The following is a 26,005-nucleotide window of genomic DNA, read 5'->3' as shown; positions in this document are numbered from 1 at the left end:
TCATCACGTGAGGGATTTCTGGTAGGCTTATTCTCATATTTTTTCTTTCTATGAGAGCTGTTTCAGGAGTCTATATGCTGGCTCCCGAGACAGTTTCTAAGCTCCTTGGCTCTCTCCAAGCACTTGACTTTTCACATGCTAATTCGTCGTGGCAGGATCTACAATGTTCTGTTCGGACTGTTCCAAGCGCCATATTACGCATACGCGCAGACCATGATGTCTGAGGTTACTCCTAGGGGATACGAAAACATGTTCTTCGGATTGTTCGGAATAACCAACCGCGCCGTAAGCCATAGGCTTTGTCTCTCGATTGAACCCTTGCTAACTCACAACAGTCCAGCATCATAGGACCAAATGTAGTCCAAGCAATCATAAATTCCACAAACAACAACTGGATGGGTTTCCCATTTCTTTTTTCTCTCTGTTTCGCTGCCAGTGTCGTCATCTGGTTCGTGGACATTGAAAAGGGGAGAGAAAATTGCAGGAAATATGTCGAGGAGCGGAAACTTATAAGAGTAGCGAAAGAGAGCGGGCTTACCACTGACGAAGTGATCGATGGTGTAACAACCGGAGAACTCGTTCCTGAAGCTACTTCGAGTGGGAGTGGGAGCGTTGAGGCTGTGAGTGTGCAGCCATGTAAAAAGGGTCATGTGGATTGAAACTCGCTTCCGAAACTTCTCGCATTCAGTTTAACAAGAATCAAGCCTTTTCCCGGTGATATATGTTTCTCCGAAACTCACCTAAGACGTCCTTTGAAAGTTAGGGAGAGTCTCAAGAATGACCCCCACTTTTGTTACTGATGACTCATCCCGTTCTAAGTGTGTGGTTAGTTCTTTCATGCCTAAAGTCCATATACCATATCGTCTTGGACGTTACAAAAGCTCACTCATTCGGCACTTCACTAGCTTCTTAACCTAAATTCAAGAGGAATTTGTCCATATACTTAATACCCACACTTCTTTACAAGCCTTCGCGAAACATCCAGAATGAACCAACATCACCTGAAAGATCACCTGAAAGATAGTCCGGACTCCAAAACTCTTACGGCTCACAGCATATTCGCCAAAGCACGTGAAGAGCTAATAGCAAAAGAGAAATCTCTCCGCAGCGGTCCGTCCCTTCTTCTTCCCCGCCCCCTCTTTCTCTAACAAAACATCCCAGACCACAAGTTCCGCTCCAGTCTTTCCCCAACAGCTCAAAAAGCCTGCACAATCGTCTCAAAGATCAGAGCCGAGGAACGAAAGACAATATGGTCCACCGCCTATTCTCCAGATCTCCAAAAAACGGAGATCTTTCCAGGAATGATGTTCAACATCGCCAAAGAATACATGGAAGCCACTAAACTCTGGAAAATCGTGCTCAAGATGCCGAAAGGAGCTCTGCTGCATTGCCATCTCGGAGCCATGGTGGATTTGGATTGGGTGTTCAATGCTGCGTTGAGCGAGAAGGGGATGTGTATCAGTGCCACGGAACCACTTTCCAGTCCAGACGTGAGGGAAACGACAGGAATCAAATTCGCATTCTCGAAATCCCCCAACGAAAGCACCGGCAGTATTTGGAGCGAACAGTATGAGCCGAATACGCTTGTGCCTGTTACTCTGGCAGCGGATTCCTATCCAGATGGAGGAAGAGAAGGCTGGGTGAAGTGGATGAAAGACCGCTCTTCGGTCACTCAGGCCGAGTCCCTGGACCACCATCTCGGCATCGACGACGTGTGGCGGAAACTCAATGCAGCGTTTGCTATTGTACCTGGTATCGTGTACTACGAGCCTATCATGCGCAAGTTTTTACGGGAGTTCTTCCGCACGCTGCTCAAGGACGGTGTTTTCTGGGTGGAGTTTCGTACCGCGCCTTTTACGCGGTTTGTGCTTGAGGGGCAAGAGGAAGCTTGTGGTGATGCGAGCGGTGTGATGAGGGCTATTGCGGAGGAGGTTGAGGGATTCAAGAACAGTGAGGAAGGGAAGGGATTTTGGGGGGTGAGAGTCATATGGGTGGGGGATGAGACATTGGGATGCGGATGCCGTTGTGAAAGGCAAGTTGACCAGAACTCGAATTTGTGATCTGAAGCCGCACTAACATTTTGGTAGATATGAGAGAATGTATCCGTTTGAAAAAGGTGTATCCAGATCTCATCTCGGGCTACGACCTTGTCGGACACGAAGACTCGGGCCGCACTCTGCGTTCACTCACCCCTGAGCTCCTTTGGTTTCAATCGGAGTGCCAGGAGCAACAGGTTAACATTCCTTTCTTTTTTCAGTAAGTCAATCCGGACACACATCATTTCCTGCCTGCCATGTTTCGGGAGCCGTCAAATATCTTCCCGAGACATTATTTTATCATACCGAAACGCCCCAAAGAAATGTAGACTAACACCCATTGCTCACAGCGCAGGCGAATGTGTCGGCGACGGCGATGAGACAGACGAAAACCTATTCGATGCCATGTAAGTTGATTGGCGAGCAGATCCTTTCCAGTCCGACACAGTTCAAAACACGCCTCAATACTGGCCAAGGAACCCTGATTATTCTCCCCTTTCACCCTCTAAACTGCAAACACTAACTCCAACCCTCACAGCCTCTTCGGTACCCGCCGTATCGGCCACGCATTCTCCCTTTACAAGCACCCGACCCTCATCGACATGGTGAAAGAAAAATCCATTCTCGTAGAAAGCTGTCCTATCTCCAACGAAGTCCTCCGCTACACTGCAAGTATCATGAGCCATCCCCTCCCAGCGCTACTAGCGAGAGGCGTGCCTGCTGCGCTGGCAAATGACGATCCGGCGCTGTTGGGGCAGGGGACGAGTGGCATGACACATGATTTCTGGCAGGCGTTGCAGGGGTGGGAGAATCTGGGGTTGGAGGGACTGGTGAGTTTCTTTGCTTTTCTGATTTGGTTTGCTTGTTGAGGGTGTGGTAGGGTCGTGCTAATGTTGGAAATAGGGATCGCTGGCGCAGAACAGCGTGCGCTGGTCGGCTTTTGAGGATGAGGGGAGCGAGGAGTGGGAGGTTAATACACGAGAAGGGGAGAATGGAAATGGAGTGAGAGCAGGGAGAATCAAGGCGTGGAATGCGGAGTGGGAGACGTTCTGTGAGTGGATCATCGCGGAGTTTGGGAATGATGCTTAAGTGGGTTGATGGGAGGAGTAATAGGTGTCTCTTCCGGATAAAATTACATGTGCCTTTATTCAACACCAGCTTGATATGCAGTAAGTAACTTATATAAGCTTTCAACATAATCAATAGCCCAAAATATATCATATCATAATCATCCAATAACTACAAGTGCACTCGCTCAATTAATTGATCACATACCCACCATCGACAACCTACCCCTTTAATTAGCGAACCCACAATTGCTTTTCGCTCGCTGATCAAGTGGCCAATCAACTCACCAAAGCATGTCCTTGTACAAAGCTCGCCTTACTACTACACAGAAACAAACAAGCATCCGCGATCTCTTGCGCAGTGCCCAACCGCTGCATCGGCGCTATATCAATGGCAGGTTCAAGAGCTTTCCGAAACTCGGCATCGCCTTGTGTCATCGGCGTGCTACTCCGTACATTGCTCATCAGTTCGTGAACCGTCTTCATGAATGTGGATGAGAAGGGAATACGCACGCAATGATACCGGGACATACACAATTGACTCTGATGTTATGTTTCGAATACTGCTTTTCGTCAGTCTAGAGGCTTTTTTTTTAAACCTTTTGTCAAGTAATGAATGGGATGGGGAAGAACAGACATCGATAGCATCGCACCTCGTCATCCCTATGACTGCAGCTTTAGAAGCACAATACGCAGCTATACAGTACCTCTTCATCAGCCCCCGGCCACCGCTTCCTTCTTCTCTTCCCAAGCAGGAAACACAAAAAGAAACTCACGAGCATTCGGCCGCCCCACCACACCCAACTGACTCGCAATATTAACCACACTTCCCCTCTCCCCAGGCCTCCCATCATGACTCGGCAACACCTCCTGGCGCAGCATCTGCGCCAGTTCAGCGCGAGACGAGAGCCAGCACCCGCGGTAGTTGATATTGGTGACTAAATCGAATTGGGCGGTCGAGGTAGATGTGGAGGGCGCGTTGTTACCGATGATTCCTGTTTGTATGTATCAGTCGCTCTGCTGCTAATTGTGACCCCCCCTTTTCACACGTGTTATCGTGATGGATTCGTCTGTATATAAATATCACACATTATAACACAGCACAACGCAATGAGGAAGAACAAATAGACAAACCAGCAGCATTAACAGCATAATCAACCCTCCCCCACCTCGACACCGTCTCTCTCACCATCCTCTCAATATCATCTTCCTTCAACATATCAACTTCAAGTACCTCCACCTCGACATCCCCATCCATACCCTTCTTTCCATCAAAAATAAACGCCCTCGTCGCTTCCAAACCAGGTAAATCCCGATCACAGATAGCGATTCTACGACAGCCGTCCACGGCGAACGCGATAGCTGTCGCGCGACCGATTCCTAGAGGAATGTTAACCCAGTCCGTACTTATATGTACTGTATTCAAATAGGAAATTGGGCTGAGTTGAAGGTGGGGCAGGAAGGGCTTGTTGCTATTAGTAGAGTACTGTCTGTACCTGATGCGGCACCTGTGACCAGCGCAACGCCTGGGAATAAAGTCATCCTTGCAACACAATACAATACAAATGTAGTTTTACGGAGTAGACCGAACAGATATAGACGAGAAGCTTAAAATAAAGGCACCTTGAGGCTTGAATCATAAACATCACCTACCTATCTACCTTACTCCTACCCCTCCAAACCCCCACTCCGTGGGCCGTGATACATACTTAGTGCGGAATCGGAGATCCGATCCATCAGTACAGCACTGGTCGTAAAAAAAGACAGGTGACGAAGAGGTAGACCCAACCAATACACTAGCAAACGGATTCCGAGTAATCTTAGGATTAAGCTGCTGTGTCGCCGTCGGAATTCACAGCCATGATCTATCATACGCATTTTATACCCAGGAGTGTGGGGTAACTCATTCAAGCATACATTCGGGGCTGCAATTCTGCCCTTTTAGAGCATGTCCTCGAGGTAGAATGCTACGCCCCTTTTTGCGTTCTGGGAAAATCCGTGTCTTGCTTGCTAGATGGTGTTTTTCAAATTGAGAAATATGTGCAGAACGAAAAGAAAGTCCCGTGGTGTTTCCTGCTCTGCGGTAAGTAAGAGCCAGCCCCGTAAGCGCTATCTTAGTTCTGCCGAGGACTCTGAGAACGATAAAGAAATTGGAGTGAGATAACAGTAGTTTCTCGTAAGCTTATAGTACCTAGTGACATCCAAAGAAAAAAAGCCTAAAAATCATCATCATCCGAATCTGAGATATGCCCAGGTTGAATCATTCTCCTCACTGGTGGCCCCCCAATCGCGGCCCTTGAACTCCCTCCGCCTCCTCCGCCTACTCCCAATCCCCGCCGCTGCATCCCCTCATAAACATCCATAACCACATAGCCCGCCTTTGATTTCTCCTGAAGATTTCTCCTCTTCTCCTCCAACACCCTCAACCTCTGCTCATTCGTTTGAGCCTGCAGCCGTACTTGAATGTCCGCCAAGCCCTGCTGCTTTCGCAACTGCCCATCGATCGCCACCCGCCTCTTCCTCTGGTCTAGCTCTATCAAGTTCTCTTGATACTTGATCTCGTCTTCCCGTGTGCGGTTTTGGGCAGCAAGTTCAGCCGCATGGTCCTCATCTGCAAGCGCGCGGTCAAACTCGGCTTTCCTAGAGCGTCGAGTGTACTCGGCCAGTGCTTCGGCTTTTTCCTCTGCGATCTTGGCGCGCTTTTCCTCTTCGATTTGAGCGAGGCGGGCCTGTTTCTCGGCTTCTTTGCGCAGTGACTCGGCCAGGGCGACTTTCCGGGCGTTATCGGCGGCCGTCTGGAGTGCGTCAGTTGCATGCTCGAGGCAGGACTGGATTTATGGACTTACGATCTCTGGGGGTGCGTGAAGCATATCCTCGGGCTGATCACCTTGGTTCTTCCAGAATCGTCGCTTCACTTGAAAGCTCTTCAGTAGGTTCAGAACACTTCTTACCTGCGCCGGGTCGCCGGCCCATACCCCTTTCTCCACATACATGGCAGGTGAGTAAGTGTACACTCCATCATTATAGAGGTTGAAATCTTCATTCACAAATTTCCACTGATCAGCGTCCAAGAGTGCCTTGGTCATTACCAACGGGTTCTCGCTATCAAGGGCCAGGAGAAGTAAAGATTTCTCACTGTCATCGACAGTCTTGGTCTGTATGTTTGTCCGCGCTCCCTCTTTGGCCATTAACTTGATAGCTTTCTTTGCATCCCGCTCCAGATTCTTGTCACTTTTTTGATTGGCATATACAGGAGCGTGATATACAAGCTCCGCCAGAGCAGTGCGGCCTTCATGTTCTGGTGATGGTCGATTGGGATCGTGATCGTGCTCGAGAAGGAGCTCGATCACCTGGACATCAAGTCGACGGGCTGCATCGTGAAGAGTTCCATCATCAGGTTCGCATTCGGCTTTCAAAAGTGCCTTCATTGTTGATAGGTTGCCGTTTTGATATGCTAGCAGTAATGGGGTTTCGTTTTTGGCATTCGCCCAATCCACATCAGCTCCAGCCTCGATAAGGAGTTGTACTACGCTAGCATACCCTTTTTTGATGGCTTTGTGAAGTAGAGGCGTTGGATGTCCTTCGACAGAAGCTAAAGAATTACGTTAGCAATTGTCAAGATGCTACTCCTGCGTTGGGCCTCCAAGTTTTGACTTCTGCAGATGATAATCTGAGCCAGTAGCATATCTCACGTAGTGTGAGATAATGTTTGGTCCAATTTATAAAGCATAGAAGCAACATTGAATGCATGAGAGAACGTACCTCCACGCTTAAGAAGCATATATACCACAGGTTCTGTAACAATTCTCTCGTGCTCCCAAAGAGCCCAGTACAATGGAGTGATCTCAGTGTTCCCTATATCTGGCAAGTAATGCCACATCTTATGATCAACAGCGAAACCTGCGTCTAGAACTTCTTCAAGCACTTGAGAACTTTCAGGGTAATTGTAAATGCTCATGAAAACCGGAGGATCAAAAATTATGGGATGCACAGCACTGCCAAGCTGTTCTCCCGCGTGTTCTCGGAAAAGCCTGATCAGTGACAGCATTATGGCTTCATCAGCCCGGGGTTGGACTTTGAAGATGTATGGGAATGCCATACCGAGCGATTGAGGCGTCGCCCCTTTTGCAATCATAATGGAAAGGAAGTCTAAGTCAGCGATCTCGGCAGCGATCTGCAACGGACGTCCTTGCTTATAGTTGACATCCACGTCATGATTAAGCAGAATGCCGGCAAAGCTGTGCGCGAGAGGGTTTTTGTCGCTTTCGGAGAGGGCTAGGAGGAGCGCTTTTTGCACATCTTCTCCTTTTGCTCCATGTTCCAGTAGGATTTCCATGGTTTTCATCATCTCCTCGGTCAACGTGCTCCAGCTCTCTTCAAGTCGGGCCCTGAATACAAACGAGAGTGCTGAGGCGTCAGTGAGATATTCCAAGAGTAAAAGCAAGACGTTGTGGTGACACAGTTGTGTTGCGGCATCTAAAGCACCGTGGTCATCGTGATGTACGGACGCTCCCAAAGTAAGTAGTTCTCGCATACTGTCTATGTCCTTTGATCCGCTTTGAACTAGGTCAAGTAACCCAATATCGACTTGAGGTCCTGCCTGCAGGCCCGCACCTACAAGCAGTTGTATCATGACCAAGCGTGGCTGATCAGGAGATTGGAGTGCCGATACGAATGCTCGGGAAAGGGTCTCGGGTGTTGCTTTTCGCTCATGAAGCATGGCTTGCATAAGGATAACGTTACCGGACGCTGCTGCCTCGTTCAAAGCCTCCCCATCATACTTGTTCATATCGGCACCATGATTTAGAAGCAATTCACAGATGGTAAATCCTCTATCCCCGCGTTGGGCCTGCACTACGAGAGCAGAGTGCACAGCTTCCCCATGAAGGCCTGCTTTGAGGAACAGTTCGACGATTTCGTATTGGTCATGGCCTACGGCCTGGAAAGCCAATTCAAGAGACTCATTGAGAATCCCTTGCCTTTGAAACATCATTTGTAGTAGAGGGACAGCGCCGAGCCTTGCAGCATTAGCCAACGCCTCACCATTATTGGCATCGATAGATGCACCGTGTGCGACTAATAATGTGCAAACCGCTAGAGCATCATTTCCTTGTCTCGATTGCTCAATAAGAGTAATGTCTAGAGGAAAACCTTTGAGGCCCGCATCAAGAAAGCATTTGACCAAGTCAATGTTTCCCCTATCAGCCGATTTAAATGCCCGTGTCAGGGTGGCGTTAGATACTGGCCTTTCCCTGAGCAATACCTGCAAGAGCACAAGAGCATTGAGTTTAACCGCAGTGGTCAACGCCTCGCCATGATTTGCATCAACAGACGCGGCGTGTCTGAGCAGCAGTTTACAAACTTCTATGGCTTTGTTCCCTCTTTTGGACTGTTCGGCAAGGGCGGTATCAAGAGGCTGTCCAGTCACGCCGAAGTCTAAAAATATTGTTACGAGATCAAGATTTTCGTGATTGGCCGACTTGAATGCTCTTATAAGCGTACTTTTTAAGACCACACTGTTCTTGAGCATGGCCTGCAATAGAGGAAGAGCCTCCAGCTTGGCCACAATTGTCAAGGCCTCTCCATTGTATTCATTGGCCGATGCTCCGTGTGCTAGTAGCAAGCTACACACAGCCAGACCTTCATTACCTCGTCGAGATTGTTCGACCAAAGTAGTATGCAGTGGCTCCCCTTTCAAACCTGCACCAAGAAAGATTTTGATAAGATCGAGATTTTGGTGATTAGCTGACATGAATGCCAACGTGAGGGAATGATCCGAAACCTTCCGTTGAATCATTGCGCGAAGAAGAGGCAGGGCAGCGAGCCTGGCTGCCGTCGTTAAAGCTTCCCCATTGTATTCGTCCGTCGACGCGCCATGTTCTAATAACAAGACACAGATAGGTAGACCGTCATTTCCGCGTTTGGCTTGTGTTGCCAATGCAGAATGAAGAGACTCTCCGCTAAGACCAGCATCGAGGAAGATTTTGACGAGCTCAATTTGGTTATGGTCTGCACATTTGAAGGCCCTGTCAAGTGATATTAGTATGGACTCAATTCATTACAGTGCGGAGATGTATAGAATAGATAGTCCCAAAGGGACATTTCGAGCAATAACGATGTGACTGACCTAAAAAGAGAGCTATGAGCAGCTTTTCGGCCCTGGAGCATAGTCTGCAACAGTGAAATTGCCCCAAGCTTAGCTGCAATAATTAGTGGTGCCCCATTCTGTGCATCAATCGAGGCTCCATACTTCAACAACATCAAACAGAGCGTAACGTTCATATCGCCTCCTTTGGCCTGAGTAATCAATGCAGCGTGAAGAGTATCTCCCTTCACACCAGCATTCAAGAGGATTTGAACCATCCCAAGCCGGCATGTCTCGTCAGTGACGCTGAACGCGGCATTGAAGGCAGCTTCCAGACTATTCTTTGACGGCTTAGGGTTGGTACTTTCCACTAAAAGCGTAAGTATTTCAATATTCTGAGCATGGACAGCGGTAATAAGACATATTCCTCCATCATAGTTTAAATTGGCTTTGTGCTGCAAGAATAGTCTGCAGAGGTCTTCATTAAATACTCTCACGGCTTTGAGCAACCCCATGGAGGCGGATCTTTCTGGCGGCGACGCCTGGAGAATCATTCGACAGTATTTGAGTTCCTCTGCAGGTTGGGTATGAGAAAATGCTGCATCGAAGGCGTGTATGAATGAAGTCTCGTTGAGGCGAGGGTATTGTTCCAGTAGAAGAGATGCATGATTTGCATGACTGCGTTTGATTGCCTCGCTCAATGCATGGCCTCCGTTGTAATTGATGTTCACATTAGGGATGAGTATCTTGAGGAACGAGGCATCACTGCACTCCTCAGACACTGCGACAGTCAGAGCTTCGTTTACTCCATTGCCTGTCGCTCCGGCTTTCAAGAGCATAGCGCAGGCCACGAATCGGTTCTCCGCAGGCCGAAGTGCCATTGCGGAAGCGAATGCCGCTTTTAAATACTGAGGCTAGTGCAGCGTATCATAATCAGTCTCAATTCTCAAATACATCCATTGAAATTGGAGTGGAAATGATATCTCCACTACTAAGTTTGGACTTACCGGTGGCTTTTTCGCAAGCAGTATCTCCAACGCGATCATATCAAATTCTTTCGTGGCCAACTCCAAGGCTCTTCCGTTCTCAAACCCAAGATCCGCTCCTCCTCTAAGTAGCAGCTTCATCAACTCGTGGTCCCGGTTAGATTGGCGATCTTCGAGAGCTCGCAAAAGACCAATACTGATGTTGACTCCTGCGGCCCCATGTTTCAGCAATTCTAACGCCAGCTGAAATCGTCCGTCTTTACTACATAGCCAAATATAAGGAAAAGCACTTGAAGCCGACGATGGTTGGGGACCGCCACTTGCAAGAAGCAGCTTCACGACCTGGACCTTCTCTCGCGATGTTGCATCTTTGATCGCAGCTGCGTCTCGAAAGTCTACCGACGCTTTGCTGAAGCCGTTTCCCGCTATGAGCAGATTGACGGCTTCGATGTGATCCGTCTTAACGGCGTAAATCAAGGCCTCGTGAAGGGGAATACCAGAGGCACCTTTCGCTAGGAGTTTGGACATTGTTGTGACACGTACATCAGGAGTCGCGTTCAGATCAATGGACGAGAACGCGATTGAGGCGAGCTGCTCGTTGAAGTTATTTGACGAGAGGAAGATGTCCATGACATCTATCCGATTGGAAGAGACAATGCTTTTCAAGGCGGCAGCATTTTCGTAGTCGATTGAGGTATTGGCATCGATGATGAGACATTTGATCATGGCGACCAGAGGGTCAGTGCCAGCTAGGAGGGGTTAGAACTGTCTTTGTGGATGGGGAAGCTAGAGGAGGTTCAGGAATTCCTTTCGTCCTTGTATTATTCAATATTTTTAGGAGTTCTTCTCGGTCTCGGGCTGACAACATTTTTCTCGAGCCCAATATTGTCACACATTCGTATGACAATACCAGAGTTGGACTAGGAGTCTGGAGCCATGTCGTGAATAGACGACTCAATGATACAGGACAGAAACGAATTCAGGAATCCTCGAGTAGGGCACATTACCTTCAACAGCATTTTGGACAGTACATTGCCTGACCAGTCCAAGTAGTACCGGGGCAGCGTACAAGCCTGTAGCGCCCCCGTTGCGCAGGGCATCCAGTAGTGCCTTCTTCTGGTGGTTGTTTGTGGTAGTATCCGAGAATATGAACGGGACGGCCTCATCCAGACTAGACTGAGATGGTGGATGATTACACAAGATCATGATTTTAACGAACTCATGAAGTCCGTTGAAAACAGCTTGCTTCAGTGCTTTACCGCTTTCGGCATCGGCATCGGCATCGGTCTGCGCAAGGATGTATGCCATTTCCAGAGCGCAAGTCTCCACAGCAGGGTATAGAGCATCAGTCATCGTAGGTATTGAAACGCTTTTCTGGGCAGACAGCAAAAGACCAACAAGATCTCTGTCGGAGCTTCTGACGGCGATATCAAAGAAACCAGGATACAAGCTGGCATCAGCCCCGTAGGCGAGAAGAAGTTCAATTATATCGAGATTTCGTGAATGAGGGGCAGCATTCAATGCGATGCCGAGAGATTCATTGATGCTAATATCATCCGCCTTGGAGAGAAGGAGTTGCATTGTGTTGATGTTGCCAGCTTTCGTAGCAGTGGAAAGCAGATCGGTTCTGACATCCTCCTGGTCGACCTTTGCGATACGCTTCCATTTAGTCGTACTCCTCCTGATGATGTTGATATCTCCTTCGTCCTGCTGCAAGAGCTGCAAGAGTTCTTCCACAACGCCTGGAGGCCCGGCAGCCTGGACTACAGATTGTAGCGCGGATGCTATCTCCCGGGCCTTGTATTTGGATGCTTTGGGCTTCGATGTTAATATCTTAGATATCCCATGTCGCTTCGCAGACTCGGCTTTAGCCGCCTGGACGGCTTCTATATGTCCTTGAGCTGTTTCAAGATCACCAGGAGCCTTGAATGTGATGATCAAGCTGCGATCAATAGGTTTGACTACGCGGGGATTTCGTAAACCCCATTCTTTTGCAAACGGGGACATTCGCGCCGGGCATTCTGGCTGAAGAATAGGCATTGCGGGGTGGAAACGCTGTTTATGTTCTATAGGCAAGAGTTAGTTTTCAGGTCAGATCCAAGGTAAAGTTAGAGCCTGTTTGGCTGCAGTCTTGGGAAAACTCTGAACAGTCTATTACACTTACTGATTTAAGTCATTAATTTACCCTATCATCTCGCACAATGTGAGGCAATACTGCGCTCGGGTGTTAAGAGTAGTTTAGCGAAGAGCGAAGGAAGTTTCGTTAAGACTGCAAATGATAAAGCACACACGTACTTCAGGTAAATCGGATGTGTATCAAGCTTGAAAACTAGAGCCTCACGTTTAATCATCAATTTATTGTCGAACAAATCCAGAAACTGTCTAGGTACATGAGCTGAGAACTATTTGAAAGGAGGCAGGCGAGGCTAGTACCTATTGTGGAAGAGGCACCCCGCTTTGAGGGTGGTCAGCTTCAAGACTGGCTCCCACATGGGGGCCGCGGGTGTGCAATTAAGAGGACTAGCAGGGAAGGGCGGCGAGCGAATTGAGACCACTTGACAGACGCAAAAAACGGCCTGAGATTAACGTGGCAGAGCAGGCTATCATAGACTACTACATTGCGTTTCGACCTTCTAGACCGGTGCTCTTGCTGTTCCTATTGCTGTTGCTCTTGATGTTGATCTTGACAGGTGGGGACCAATGAGTGAGCAGCTTCGCCCACCCTTCTTCCTTTCCCCAGAAGAAAGGGTCCGAATAATTTTCATTGACTTAAATGGTTGATTTTGGGGGATTAGGCTGACTGAAACGGTGAGGCTCTGAACAGATCGGAAGGTCAAGCTTTTAGCCCCTTAGCCGGCGAAAGGGGTGGAGGCTGAACAGGGTGGGTGTGATCGAGAGACGAGATAACAAGGATCTCCCAACGCGAGGCGCTCAGCCGATGTAACAACAATATGCAGAAGAAAAGTAAAGTGCGCTCGAATTTTGGATGCCTACCTCCAACCGCCGTGGCTCAGCATTGGAGGCGCTTGCGAATGCTGCAGCTTTCATAATCTGCGTAGGAGTGGGGAGTGGGGAAGTTTTGGCGGAGGAGAGTGTCAGCAAGCTTGCGATTGCTATGGAGGTGATAGCTGGGCTTCTCTCTTTTTGCATGATGGGAGTGCAGACGAGGCTATAAATAGAGAAGAGATCTTCTGTGAAATAGTATGTCTCGGGAAGTATGCCTCGCTTACTGCAAGCACCATACACCGTAACCGTACATAATTCTTGACCCCCAAATCAGACACCGTGCCACATGTGCTGCGGCACAGGTAATACTCGTTGCACACTCGCTGCCCTATTGTGATAGCACGTCTGCCGTTCTCGACATCGTCTATTGTAGCTAATAGAGCTCAACAACGCCAAGTTCTGTATTTAAATTTTTTATTGCCAGAGCGACTCTGTACAAACGGGGTATCATGGATCCTTTGTCCATCGCTGCCGGGGTGATAGGATGCATCGCAGGACTTACAACGATCTACAAAGAAGGTAGTAAACACTTTAAGAAATGGAGAACTAAACGGAAGGAAAAGAAGAAACCTGCAGAAGAAGAGCTGCAAACGTCGCTCACAAAGGCACCAAATGAAGTGGACAGCCAGTGCCAAAGGTTATTGAAAATGCACGGGCAACCATTCGCCAAAGGAGATGGTACGTAGTTTGTCGACCTTAAGGACCAGCAGCTAATCCTATTCGTAGATATATCTTGTGCGTCCCTGCTGAAGATATCTGATGGGCTCAACAGAAAATTACTAGCGGTACTGAAAGCGACATTGCATGCTCGGAGTGGTGGACACTTCGAGCCCGAAAGCCTCTGGAGGGTGTCCAACTCTGCTCGGGATGAAGCAATTGGGACACTAGTTGACTTACATCAAAGGCTCGAGGTCAAGAAGCCAATTCCAAGACCTTTGAGTGCGAGGGAAACCGGTCCCCAGATTCTTCATCCTTCAGACCGTCTACGAGTATCCCATCCACCACCTTCACGACCTGAGCCGATGTCTGATCAAGAGCTGGTACACAACAGACCAGAAGACTTTGCCCTTGTGCCATATGGTACCACAGACACAGATCACTATCCATCTAGTATTAATTTCTCAGCGCCTCCTTCGCTCGCATCCCGTGCCAGCTATTGTGGATCCGATTATCAGCTGGATTCGTCCTCAACACAGCCCATCAGTGCGAAATTCCGCATATCAATATCTGAATTGGCAGCTCCGGGTTTCGGCGGGGCAAGTAGGAAGACTGCAGATCTACTCTGTGAATGGAAGGAAGATTTCGATCAAGAACAACTCCGGACAATGAAGACAATATCCGCAGCGATAAATCCTCAATTTACGCAACTTCTCGCACCAGACCAAGTACCACAACGACAGATACTGATGCGGCACTCGTCAGCGCCCTCAACACCAGTCTTCAATCATCGCTCATACAGTCCTCTTTATGAATCGCAGCCAGTATGTGCCGCACGATCAACTCCCACCAGCCCGAGATCTGAAAGCCAGCGCCGGCCCACATCCGTACCCATACGTTCTTACAATCCGATTCACGAATCGCAACCAATACATACCACTCCCGCTACGCCGGCGCGACCTCCCGCACGGTCAAGACCTGGACTCCAGTATGATAATCAGGGAATGGTAGCTGCGGAAACGCATCGGAGTGATTCCTACGTGCCGAGTGTGATGGCTACGACAGTCCCGCCACCAACGGTTACTATCCAGAGTGGCTTCACCCATAATCGTCTGAACAACTCTGCGAAAGCCTCTGCTGACGAGATATTCTCGCGTGTTCCTTGAACGGCGTATTTGCTGAGAATAATTCGAGGATAGATGGTAGGCAGAGGGAAACTACAAGTATGGAAGTTTACTGGTGGTGCGGCATCCACCCTACCCCACTCGACCCCACCCACCTTCGTCACACCCCCAAGCTAAGTACCTTAGTAAACCTTTTGTTGCACATCGCATTTCATGCATTAAAATGTCTTATAACACGGCGCTTTTATTGGCACCTGGTCTGCAGTGGGTGTATACAAACTGAGACATTTATCGGATGAGTGAGGTGGATGGGGGCTAGTGAGTAAGTGCGGACCCTGCTGGAGAGCGGAGCTCGAAGTGAGAAAGTGAGACATGCTGGGGTGAGGAGAGTCAGTCCTGTGACTTCTGCGTAGTAGATTGTTTATCTGGCATAGACGGAATTTCTTACTTAGGAGTCGAAGAGATCAGGAAGCTCGAGGAGGATAGGGGTAGAGAGGGAGATCCAATGGCTGTATTTGTTCAAGGTATAGGGTATAGGGTATAGGGTATATTTATTCGTACCTATCTCATTTATCCATCCATTCATTTATTCAACAACCCACCCCCTCCCAGCGATCTTCCTCTGCACAACCTTCCTCGCCGGCAAAGGCCACCCAACGCCACCGCCCCCTTCTGCCCTCAGGTAAGGAATAACCCAGCACTCCCTCTCATTCGGATTCCCCTCACCCTTCATCTTCGGCATGACCTCCTTAATCGGCTTCCCATAATGCAGCAGCGGGGTGCCCTTCGCCAGCGCAGCGAGCTGCCCCCCCGTGATATCCGTAAGCGCATGCATCCTAGTTTTCGGCATCTTCTCAGGCGTTGCGGGGTTAGGAACTGCGCGCTGCAGGTACGAGTAGATGATGTAGTCTGGGCATTCTTGCGGACTGAGATGTGAGAGTGGGGAGGCGGGATGGATGAACACTGCTTTTTCCTCATCGCCGTTGCGCGCGTGGGATGGGAAGAGTGTTAGGTATGGGACGCTGATTGCACGAGTAGGTTTCCGGTACACATCAGGAGGCGTCGGTGCTAGGTCTGCGCGAATCGCAACGTGATCGATGAAGCCCGCTGCGACCATTTGCTTGAGAGCTTTGACTTGCTGTGCAGTGGGAGGGTCGAGTTTCTCCTGGTATTTCAAGCCCGCGAATGCAGTGATGTTCGTCTTGAGGAGGTCGGTGATTTGCTTTCGGAGAAGGGAGATTTCCTTCAGAGTCTTGAATCGTACGAAATGATCGCGACACCATGTTTCGGTCGGCTCGTGGGCAAATTCTCCAACTACTTGTAGTAGCTTGATCGCATCTGCTTTGTCATCTAGGAAGCAGAAATCTTTATGTACTTTGTTGAATTTCCGTCTGATGCTATTACGGTGGTCTTCTTCGATGCGATCTGCACTGGTGAAATATTCGTCTGCTTCCTTGACGGCAGCGGTAGGCACGACTTGATTCTCGGGAAGAAAGACGTCTGGCGCAGAAAGACCGGCTACCAATGCGATGGTGTATGGAAGACAGTTATGCAAATGTCCTACTAGTAGTATTCTCGCAAATCGAGGCGAGAGAGGGAAGACTGACATCGTAGCACCAGTTGATGTAATCTGACCCGTAGGTGATATCGCAGACAAGTACGTCAGCAGCTTCTCAGAGCTCGCAAGACTTTGCCGGTCTGGGGGCGTGGGAAATGGGAAGTTTACAATGTGCTGTAGATTCATCGCCTTCAACTGAAGCACGACTCCTTCGATTGGCATCCGTAGTATTTCTGGTTCCGCGAATTCTTGAAAGTCTCGCTCATACACAGCAGATGAATATAGTCGATAGCAGTGCCCAGGACCAGTACGTCCAGCACGACCTGCACGCTGACTTGCACTAGCTTTGCTGATCCAGCTGACCTCGAAGCTCTGAACGCCTGTTGTTCGGTCATACTTGCGCTCTTTCGACCTTCCGCAATCGAAGACATAGCGAATACCTGGAATGGTCAAACTGGTTTCTGCAACATTGGTAGCTAAAACAATCAGACGCGATCCATCTGGTGGTGGCTCAAAGACCCGCAATTGTTCTCTCGTTGGCAGCAATGAATATAGTGGCAGAATGTGCATCTTCGCCGGCCCAGATTCTTCCTCTTCGCCTTCCAATTTGAAATCTTCATCATCAACTGTGATATCCACTTCGTCATCATCGTAATCATCATTATTATCGTCCATAGGCTCGCCAAAATCAACATCTTCTGCTTCCATTGGCGCATCTTTGCCAGAAATCCGCACCTGAGGTCCAGTAGCTGTATGCCCGATCCGAAACGCCTCCTTCAGTTTCTTGCTGAGCTGAGTAATCTCATTCTGGCCAGTTAAGAAAACCAGGATCCCACCCGGAGGCAGCTTTTTGTGTCCTTTGCTGATTTTCCGGAAGGTATCTTCAACATAGTCGTGATGAGTTCGGCGCGCGAAGTGATTCGTGACGGGGAATTGTCTGCCTTCAGCTTGAAGTACCGGTGGTGGGTTTGAAAATAGTGTTTTGTTTTGTGTGAAGTCTGTGATTCTCAATGTCGCCGACATGATAATAAGCTTCAACGGTTTAGTCGAGTCATCCTCAGCTGCCATTTCTTCTCGTAATTTGACCACCCGACTTAACATTCCAATAAGAATGTCCGTATTCACACTTCTCTCGTGAGCCTCGTCGATAATGATGGCAGAATACTTCCGCAGAGCAATGTCTTGTGCAACTTCTCTTAAAAGAACACCATCAGTCATGAACTTTATAGCAGTCTCTGCTCCAACAGTACCCTCGAACCGAATCTGATAAGCAACTCGTTTGCCATGATCTCCCATTTCATCTCCAACACGCTTAGCCATGCTGACAGCTGCTACTCGACGAGGTTGCGTTACTCCAATCAATCCAGGAGTCGGAGAGTTTGCGGATCCATAGCCAGCTTCGTACAGGAATTGCGGGACTTGGGTCGTCTTTCCGGACCCAGTAGCCCCATATACAACAACTAAATTGTTGTTATGTACGGCTTCCATGATCTTCTGTTCTTCTGCAACGACAGGCAGTTGCAGTCGGACCTCTTGAATAGCTGGCGGTCTCGATACTGATACACTATATGCTTTTCTGGTGACATTGGTGGTGGGTTGTAGTTCTTGGGGTAATGGATCTTGCTCTGGAGCACGTGCTTTGAATCCAGCGATTTTTTGGGTTTCTGTTGCATTTTGGATATTTGATGATGGCTGATAACCAAGAGCTTCATTCAACTGCTGATTTGCCCAAGCTTTGAATGCAGAAGACCGTTCCTTCTGCGGCGTATCTTCTCCATCTTCGCTTTCTTCTGAAGATGACTGCTCGGAGCTTTCACCCTCTTCCGAGTCACTTTCAGAATCAGAGGCGGAGGGAATTCCTTCACTTTCCGAATCCTCTGACGAATCAACCTCCTCGTCACTCGCCTGCGAGTCCTCGTCGGTATCCATTTCAGAAGCAGAACTGAAGCCTTCCCATGTCGGCTCCTCTGGGTATTCCCTTTGTAATGAAACCTTAGTTTTGATGCCCCCCGTTCGTTTCCTCTTTTTCAACATCGGCCGTCCATCATCGCCCAACTCGAGTGGTCTCTTGAGTCCACCGCCAGTAACTACCGGAGCCTGCTTTGCTGGTAATTTAGGCGCAGAAGCGCCACCAAATAACCCCCCAGTAGCAGGGGCCTCCACCACATCCTCCTCGTCCTCATCGCTCAAATCCTCAATCTCCCTCACAACCCTCCTCTCAAAAAGCACATCCTCGTTATCCCCATCCAAATCCACACCCTTCCTCCTCTCCTCCAAAGCCCTCCCAAGTCTTTCCCTCTTCGTCTCCCTCCCCTGTCCCAAGAGCCGACTACTTGCAAAAAGACTCGTATCCGTACTCCTCGCTGCCAACTGCGCAATCAACACTCTATTTTCATCCTTCTTCAACTTCGTGTCGATATATTTTTCTAGTCTTTTTGCTTTCTTCCCGCTAACTTTGCCATTTTCCTGGCGTAGTTCGTCTTTCATGCGCTGTTTCTTCTCTTCAGTTTCGGTTTTCGCGACTGGGATGTGCTCTATGGTGTTGGAGTCGAGGAGGGGTTCGGGTTTGGATTGGGATTGAGAGTGTTGTTTGCCATTTTCTTTGGCTCGGGCTATCACTTTGTGTTTTCGCTGGCGGGGGACGAATTTGGGAGGCATTTTCGGAAGTTAGAAGGTGAAGCTGCATTTGTTATCCAATTTGGTTAATATCTGGAGAGGAGGAGAAATCAACTTTTTTGTGGCAGAATTCAGGGTTCCCAAGGCGGTGAATGGATGGACCCACCTTTGCGCGAGGCTGAAAAGGAGGCTGAAGGTTTAAGTCCAAGTTGTTTCCAACAACATCGATTTGCAGAAATGGCAATTCCAAGAATAGCAGATGCTTTACAGGGTATAGAGTTGAATGGTGGAATAGAGCCGTCGCCTTTCCCTGCGAAAACGAAGCAAGCGGCAGGTCTTGTCAACGGCATGGAAACGGACCTCACATCGATGTATTTCTCGGACAAGATCTTGATCACCATTTCACAAGGTGGCCGGTTAGCACAATGGGTATGATCTTCTGCGTTCCAATAAAATACCTGCTCACCCAGCTACAGATCCAAGTCCCACTCTCCACCGCCTCGCCCACATCCTTTGATACCGCACTATCGAGCGGAAATTCAGACATGCTTCCTCTCGGCCACCTCACCCCAAAAACACTCCTTGGAGCAGGCGGCGACCAACGTGAGACGATGGGTCATCTGTATGCCAGTCAGATTGCGAGTGCGATTGCTACGAGGGATCCCGAAGAGACGAGAACCGTTATGGTGGGGTTTGGGCTGGAGAAGGTGGATATGGCGCGGGAGACGTTCTTTGATTTGATTGAGCTGGTGCAGAAGGTCATATGAAAGGATAAGATGACGAAGAAAGCGAATTAAACATTGGGCAGCTCGATTGAGAACTGAAAGCATGAGAAAATATTTGACAATTGTGGGAAAATGGTCGGACTTGACACTTGGGAGACATGCCAGCGAAGGTGTTGGACCTTTCGTGAATAAGAGTCTTGCTACCTAATTTACGACGACATATGGTACTCAAACAAACACCAAAGCATGAATAAAATAGATGCAGCCGTTGAGCTACTGCATCTTTGTGTTGAAATATGCTACAGACGCCTTCACATCTAACCCCTCGTTTCCACTTCAGCTTGCATCATTTTCCTCTCTACGCTGCGACGATAGTTGCACGTGGAGCTTGTGCTTGTAACGCCAGCTTCTTTTTCATCTCATTACTCTCAAGCGTGAATCTTAGCTGACACCCTATTCCAGTGTTAAGACACTATGCTGTGCTATTTATTGGAGTAGCACTTACAATCGCCACAAGAAATCGGTTCATATTTAGCTGGATTTTCCGAAGACGTGCAGGATGGCACTACCCCTTCCACACAGTTGAAATTCAAGCCTGAACTCCACATTAGCTCGGTCATAACACAGACACTGTCTCAGATTATCAACTCACCGAAGAAAAATGGCATAGACACTCGCTCAACTGTCGCCCTGTTATATACCCTGTGAACAGTGCTAATATATATATCGTTGCAAAGTCTCATCATGAAATCGCCAATGTTTACTACAATGGCACCTTCAACAGGAACGGCCTTGATCCATTGCCCGTCTCTGTTCAAAACCTGTAGTCCCCCTACCATGTCCTGCCAGAGGAGAGTGAAGAGCTGGAGATCAGTATGGCTGCCGAGACCAACAGAGTCGTTTGCCTTTTCTTCAGCTGTTGTGGTGGGGTAGTAGTTGAAAGTCCCGTCTGCACCTGGATAAGTCGTCCTACTGTCAACTGGATGTCTAAGTCAGCATTCATCTAAGAAATATGGCCGGGGAGATGGGATATCCATACAATAATCCTCAGCGAGATCAAGACTCAACGCAAAAACCCTAACCAGCTTCCGCGACAAGGTCAAACAAGCAGCCCAGTAAGCAAGAACCTCCTCCTTGAAACCCGGCAAATGAGAAGTCCCCTCCCACACAAATTCCTCTCCTCGAATCCAAGGCCTCACCTCCTCAGGAATAGCATTCAGATCTTTTGGATCCGGATCATACTGGGGCGAATATCTCCAGCCGAGCTTCATTCCCCTATTGATTAGCAACTTCACATCTCTTATTACATGTCATGTGAGGGGGCCTTTCTTACAGTTTCCTTTACGTCTACACTCTCACTCGGACTAATGTTCGTTTGTCTGGGCCCTTTATACCCATTGAAAAACTTGCTCTGCGCAGATGAGATTTTCATCTTCGCATCTGTCGTTTGTCTGAAAAACCTATTGATTGTCCAAAGTCAGTCAACACTACTCTCCACAATAAATTCCCTTCTCCAAACTCAAGTTCAAGTTCCAGTTCAATCTCAGATTCAAATTCAAAATCAAAATCAATGCCAAAAAAACACGAACCAACCTCAAAAGTTGCTTCTTGGCATTATCAATCGTCTCTTCCGGAATCCCATGATTTCTGATATAAAAAAACCCCGTGTTAACAGCCGCAGCACGGATCGTCCCAGCTAGCGCCTTGCGGTCACTTAGCTGCGCGGAATAGAGCGGCGATATGTCGATGATGGGGATCTCGGAGGCGGTGCAATCGCGGGGTGGTGTGTCGAGGACGTCTCTGAATACGGGGCCGTACGCTGTTCGGAGCTCGAGTTTTGACATCGTCGGGGGGGTTATGGTGGTGGTTGTTGTTGACATTTTTATCTTTTTGGTTGGTATTGTTAGAGGCGATTAATAGTTTATATGGGGTAATAAAGGGGTTCTTGAGTCTGGGGATAGATATATTGGAATGACCCCACCTTTGTTCGGGTTGCATTGTGTCGAGGTAAGCTAGCTGACTACGTGTGACGACTCCCACTTTCGAGGTAATGTTGGAATGTAAACCCTCTCGGCGACATCCGATTTCTTATTATTTTAGATATATATTTTGAACAGACGGCGGGATCCGCTATCGGGACAAGAAATCATGTACATCTTCCTCATGGAGAAGGGTTGCTAGGATTCACGTATTGAGTCTTGCTCCCCCCTTTGAACGGAGTTTCGCGAGGCCCTTGTAAGATGGGGGTCTTATGTTACAATCCTCCAACCACATGCTGGATGTAGGTTGCTATCAGTATCAGCAGGGTCTGAGAATGGGTACCCATGCATAATGGACAACATGTATTCACCTCCCAAAGGTCAATTTTCGTATCCATGTTATACAGCATTCAAGACAGATAAGATAACCATAGATTGCCCCCAAAAAGTTCAGGTCATAAATTCGCTTTCTCTACATGACATTCCCAGCTTTCATTCTCTCTCATCATAAGTCAATCCACATGGTGAAGAACTGAAACGAAATGGTCAACGCTTTTGTTAGACGCTTCCGCAATGGGATTCCAGCTCCTCATTTACAGGCCAAAGGCACAGAGGATGTCCATGGTACGGATGCATGGTTGGACAATGATGATATTCGGCCTTTGAAGTTGGCGGATCGTACTTGGAACATGTGGACCTATCTCACTTTCTGGTTTTCTGCGAGTGAGTGAAGCATAGATATTATGGTTCAATGATTGTTGAACGTATTGCTAATATAGGTCATGAATAGATGCTACGGTTTCCAACTGGTACGCCGCAGCAAGTGCACAAGCTGTTGGTCTCAGCATGTGGGAATCTCTTGGATGTGCTACTGGTGGTCAGGCATTGATTGCGATTGTCATTGTGTGTAATGGTCGTGCCGGAGCCAAATACCACATGTATGCTGCTCGCGTTCAATCCCGGAGTTCAAAGCTGATGGTGTCAAAGTGGTTACCCAATCCTCAACAGGGCTTCATTCGGTATCTTTGGTGCTTGGTGGCCTACCTTCAATCGCGCGGTAATGGCAATCGTCTGGAATGGAGTCAACGCTGTTCAAGGAGCACAATGTGTGTATGTGATGCTTCATGCGCTGACGCCAAAGATCGCTCACATCAAGAACATCATGGGTGACGGCTCTGCTCTTGACTCGGGCGGCATGATTGGGTTCGTGGTATTCTGGATCTGTACCTGCTTCTTCCTCGTCATTCCTGTTCCCAAGGTAAGCAAGGCTTCAAAGTTGCCTGCGAATTAGCTGACATTCCGAAAAGATGAGGAGGTTAGTCTATGCCAAACTAGTAGTCTTCATCATCTCAGCAACTGCTATGTGCGCTTGGGCTCTTACGAAAGCAGGCGAGATTGGAGAAATTATTCGCCAGCCAGGAAAGGCCACAGGCTCAGAGAGAGCCTGGCTCCTTGTCCGCTTCTTCTTTCTCGGAGCTGCAAACTGTGCGACTTTTGCATCCAACGCTGCGGATTTCCAACGATACGCCACCAAACCCACTAATGTTATTCCCGGCAACTTACTCGGCTTCCCCCTCTCCAACGTAAATGTCCCACATGCAAGAGAAGCATCATAGCTAACACGCCAGCAGTTGATCGTCTCCTTAGTAGGCAACCTCGTCGCAGCAGCCGGCATGAAAGTATACGGCGAACAGGTCTGGAGCCCGCTAGACTTCCTCGACAAGATGCAAACATCCTCCTACACACCCGGCAACCGCGCCGGCTGTTTCTTCATAGCAGCCTGCTTCACATACTCCGCCATCTTCTCCTCGATCTTCGAAAACTCCCTTCCAGCAGGAAACGACATTGCGGCTCTCTTCCCCAAATACCTTTCCATCCGCAAGGGCTTCTTCATCTGCGCCGTCATCTCTTTCGCCATAAACCCCTGGTACCTGCTCGGCTCCGCTAGCATCTTCGTATCATTCCTCGCATCGTACCAGATATTCCTCTCGGCCATCACGGGCGTGCTGCTGTGCCATTACTACATCATCGCACGAGGCTATCTCGAGATCGAAGATCTGTATACGGCGAGGAAAGACGGAGTGTATCATTATTGGAGGGGCTGGAATTGGCGTGCGTATGTTGCGTATGTGGTGGGCGTGGCGCCGAATTTCTATGGGTTTTTGAATAACATGGGTGTGCATGCTCCGGGGGGTGTGACCAAGGCGTACTACTTTGCGTATGAGATTGGTCTTGTAGCAAGCTTTTTCACATACTGGGCTGCGTGCTGGCTTAGTCCGCCTGCCTTGATGGTTCCATTGAAGGAGTGGAGGGAGCCTGTTGACTATGTCAGGCCGGAGGATTGTGTGGAGGTGGTGCTGGTTGATGATGTGGAGGGCTATAGTGAGAGTGTTGGGGGTCAGAAGAGAGGAGTTGTGGGCGGCAAGGTCGATCTTGTGTGAAGTCTGGAATAATGGTGTGTTCGTTTTTGCTTTATGATACGACATGATGATAGAAATAAGTAGTAACCGTACGCTACTTTAATACACTAGATATACTCCTACGATCTATGTTGGTTTTCCCCCTGCAAAAGCAGACTCCACCACGCACTTGGTATCCCCAAATCATGAAGTGAAGGACGGAGGACGCTACCCATTGGCCTGAGGCACCTTGTGGTCGGGGTAGCAAGCGACTCCACTGTGAGAATGCCGACAACTCCAGCGTACAATCTTCTTTCGACAACAATAACAATACCTCAATATCGCCATCTACAACAACCAAATTCCCAAACAAGGGATTGTAAGGCGATGTAGAGTCACGTATCAAAAGCCCTTCAATGGCATTAGACACGCCGGTCCTATCACATGCATGCACGCACCTCCGCCGAATTAATTCCTCCGAAGTCTACCTCCGAAGTCTACCTCCGTCCGCTCATGTCGCTTAACCACAATGATTTCCAATCCTCCATTCCTCCGTCCGAGCTTTTTATATCAAGGATTCTAACATCTCCGCCCGTCATTTTGTTTTCTAATTTTGAACTATTTCCACTTGACTCCTCCGAAGTCTCACAGTTCATCAAGACTTTGACACCTCTGTCTAGCCGCTTGTAGAATGACTATTACTATCGACTTGAGGGGCACTCCTCGAAGTTCCCCTGAACATGACTCCACCTCCCTGAATGTCGAGTCGGAAGCCAAACGCAGGAAGCTCCGTAAAGGGACTCACAGTTGTTGGGGGTGCAAACGAAGGAAAATAAAATGCACTTTCAAAACTCCGGCCGACGCGATCTGCGTCGGCTGTAGCCGGCGTGGTGTAGCCTGTGTTAATCAAGAGTTTCCAGAAGGGGGAATGACCTTGGACATGAGCAGCTCTATAGTGAGAGATGGGGCTATGACAAACCAGCTAGCGAAGATGGCTGGCAAGGAATCGGAAGGCGGGTCGGTGCAACTGAAACCTACAAACACCGCAGCACACTCTATTGATGTTGATCTCACGTTTGAAAGAACTTCAACGGTGGATGAGACTTCGGAGGTACGTGCAACATCACTAGGCTTGGACCCGTGAGCTTAACACAGCGGTTGATAACGTTTATTATAGCATATATCTACAAGATTATCATCACTACTGACGCCAGTATCGCAAGTCGAGCATCCAGATAAGGCTACATATCCTGACGCAAGTAAATTTAAAACGCTATCAGTGACTCTGCACCAAGCTTTTCCTTCTCAGAAAGATGCCAATTTACTGTACAAGTCCTGCAAAGGCATTCCACTATACTGCTATCAGATGAATACAAGGCCATACAACAAGATCAAGTCCGAAGGAATAAAATTGGGGAAGGATTCACCGGAATTTCTTGGCCCGGATACGCATCCAGTGCTCTTGGCTAGACAAATGCTCATATTCGCTTCATTGATACAGGAAAGCCATACTCAGCATCTCGAGGGCCTCTCTGAATCACCTGAAACCATCAAGAAGAGATTAGCAGATACTGCCATCAATATGGTGACTACCAATGAAGAACTTCACGGAACAACGGAAGGCATAGAATGTATCGTTTTGGAAGCCGTGTTTCAGTTGTATAGCGGCAATCTACGGCGAGCATGGCTAGCATTTCGAAGAGCACTGACTGTGGGTCAATTGATGGGGATTAATCGCCTACATGGCCCTCCGTTGCAGAGAATCGA

General features: G+C 48.6%; 8 protein-coding genes across 8 annotated transcripts; 5 read left to right on the top strand and 3 right to left on the bottom strand.

The window, feature by feature from the left end:
• Positions 1–216: 216 nt before the first annotated feature.
• Positions 217–659, top strand: apg-11 (Autophagy-related protein; the record flags this gene model as incomplete). The annotated part of the gene is made up of 2 exons (XM_031148140.1): positions 217–285; positions 336–659. 2 exons carry the CDS (start codon positions 217–219, stop codon positions 657–659), a joined length of 393 nt encoding a protein of 130 aa, XP_031005887.1.
• A 327-nt stretch (positions 660–986) lies between these two features.
• On the top strand, positions 987–2,060 carry AGSA (Adenosine deaminase; the record flags this gene model as incomplete). Its single annotated transcript, XM_031148139.1, has 2 exons — positions 987–1,110; positions 1,162–2,060. The coding sequence occupies 2 exons, from the start codon at positions 987–989 to the stop codon at positions 2,058–2,060; spliced, it is 1,023 nt and encodes a 340-aa protein (XP_031005890.1).
• A 29-nt stretch (positions 2,061–2,089) lies between these two features.
• ada2a_0 (Adenosine deaminase) lies at positions 2,090–3,125 on the top strand (the record flags this gene model as incomplete). The annotated part of the gene is made up of 4 exons (XM_031148138.1): positions 2,090–2,256; positions 2,387–2,443; positions 2,575–2,866; positions 2,940–3,125. The coding sequence occupies 4 exons, from the start codon at positions 2,090–2,092 to the stop codon at positions 3,123–3,125; spliced, it is 702 nt and encodes a 233-aa protein (XP_031005889.1).
• Positions 3,126–3,817: 692 nt separating this feature from the next.
• Positions 3,818–4,645, bottom strand: lvr_2 (Levodione reductase; the record flags this gene model as incomplete). The annotated part of the gene is made up of 3 exons (XM_031148137.1): positions 3,818–4,098; positions 4,238–4,483; positions 4,600–4,645. The coding sequence occupies 3 exons, from the start codon at positions 4,643–4,645 to the stop codon at positions 3,818–3,820; spliced, it is 573 nt and encodes a 190-aa protein (XP_031005892.1).
• Positions 4,646–15,409: 10,764 nt separating this feature from the next.
• ECM16 (putative ATP-dependent RNA helicase) lies at positions 15,410–19,177 on the bottom strand (the record flags this gene model as incomplete). Its single annotated transcript, XM_031148136.1, has 2 exons — positions 15,410–15,470; positions 15,564–19,177. The coding sequence occupies 2 exons, from the start codon at positions 19,175–19,177 to the stop codon at positions 15,410–15,412; spliced, it is 3,675 nt and encodes a 1,224-aa protein (XP_031005891.1).
• Positions 19,178–19,372: 195 nt separating this feature from the next.
• Positions 19,373–19,902, top strand: LHYA1_G003161 (uncharacterized protein; the record flags this gene model as incomplete). The annotated part of the gene is made up of 2 exons (XM_031148135.1): positions 19,373–19,564; positions 19,612–19,902. 2 exons carry the CDS (start codon positions 19,373–19,375, stop codon positions 19,900–19,902), a joined length of 483 nt encoding a protein of 160 aa, XP_031005894.1.
• A 316-nt stretch (positions 19,903–20,218) lies between these two features.
• LHYA1_G003160 (putative iron/ascorbate oxidoreductase) lies at positions 20,219–21,740 on the bottom strand (the record flags this gene model as incomplete). The annotated part of the gene is made up of 6 exons (XM_031148134.1): positions 20,219–20,313; positions 20,366–20,455; positions 20,513–20,839; positions 20,900–21,125; positions 21,194–21,320; positions 21,454–21,740. The coding sequence occupies 6 exons, from the start codon at positions 21,738–21,740 to the stop codon at positions 20,219–20,221; spliced, it is 1,152 nt and encodes a 383-aa protein (XP_031005893.1).
• Positions 21,741–22,381: 641 nt separating this feature from the next.
• Positions 22,382–24,280, top strand: LHYA1_G003159 (putative permease; the record flags this gene model as incomplete). Its single annotated transcript, XM_031148133.1, has 5 exons — positions 22,382–22,562; positions 22,630–22,777; positions 22,827–23,097; positions 23,147–23,422; positions 23,468–24,280. The coding sequence occupies 5 exons, from the start codon at positions 22,382–22,384 to the stop codon at positions 24,278–24,280; spliced, it is 1,689 nt and encodes a 562-aa protein (XP_031005875.1).
• Positions 24,281–26,005: the final 1,725 nt, after the last annotated feature.

This window comes from Lachnellula hyalina (genome assembly GCF_007821495.1).
Source record: "Lachnellula hyalina strain CBS 185.66 chromosome Unknown contig00055, whole genome shotgun sequence".
Lineage (NCBI taxonomy): Eukaryota > Fungi > Ascomycota > Leotiomycetes > Helotiales > Lachnaceae > Lachnellula > Lachnellula hyalina.
This window is presented reverse-complemented; position numbering and strand designations above follow the sequence as displayed.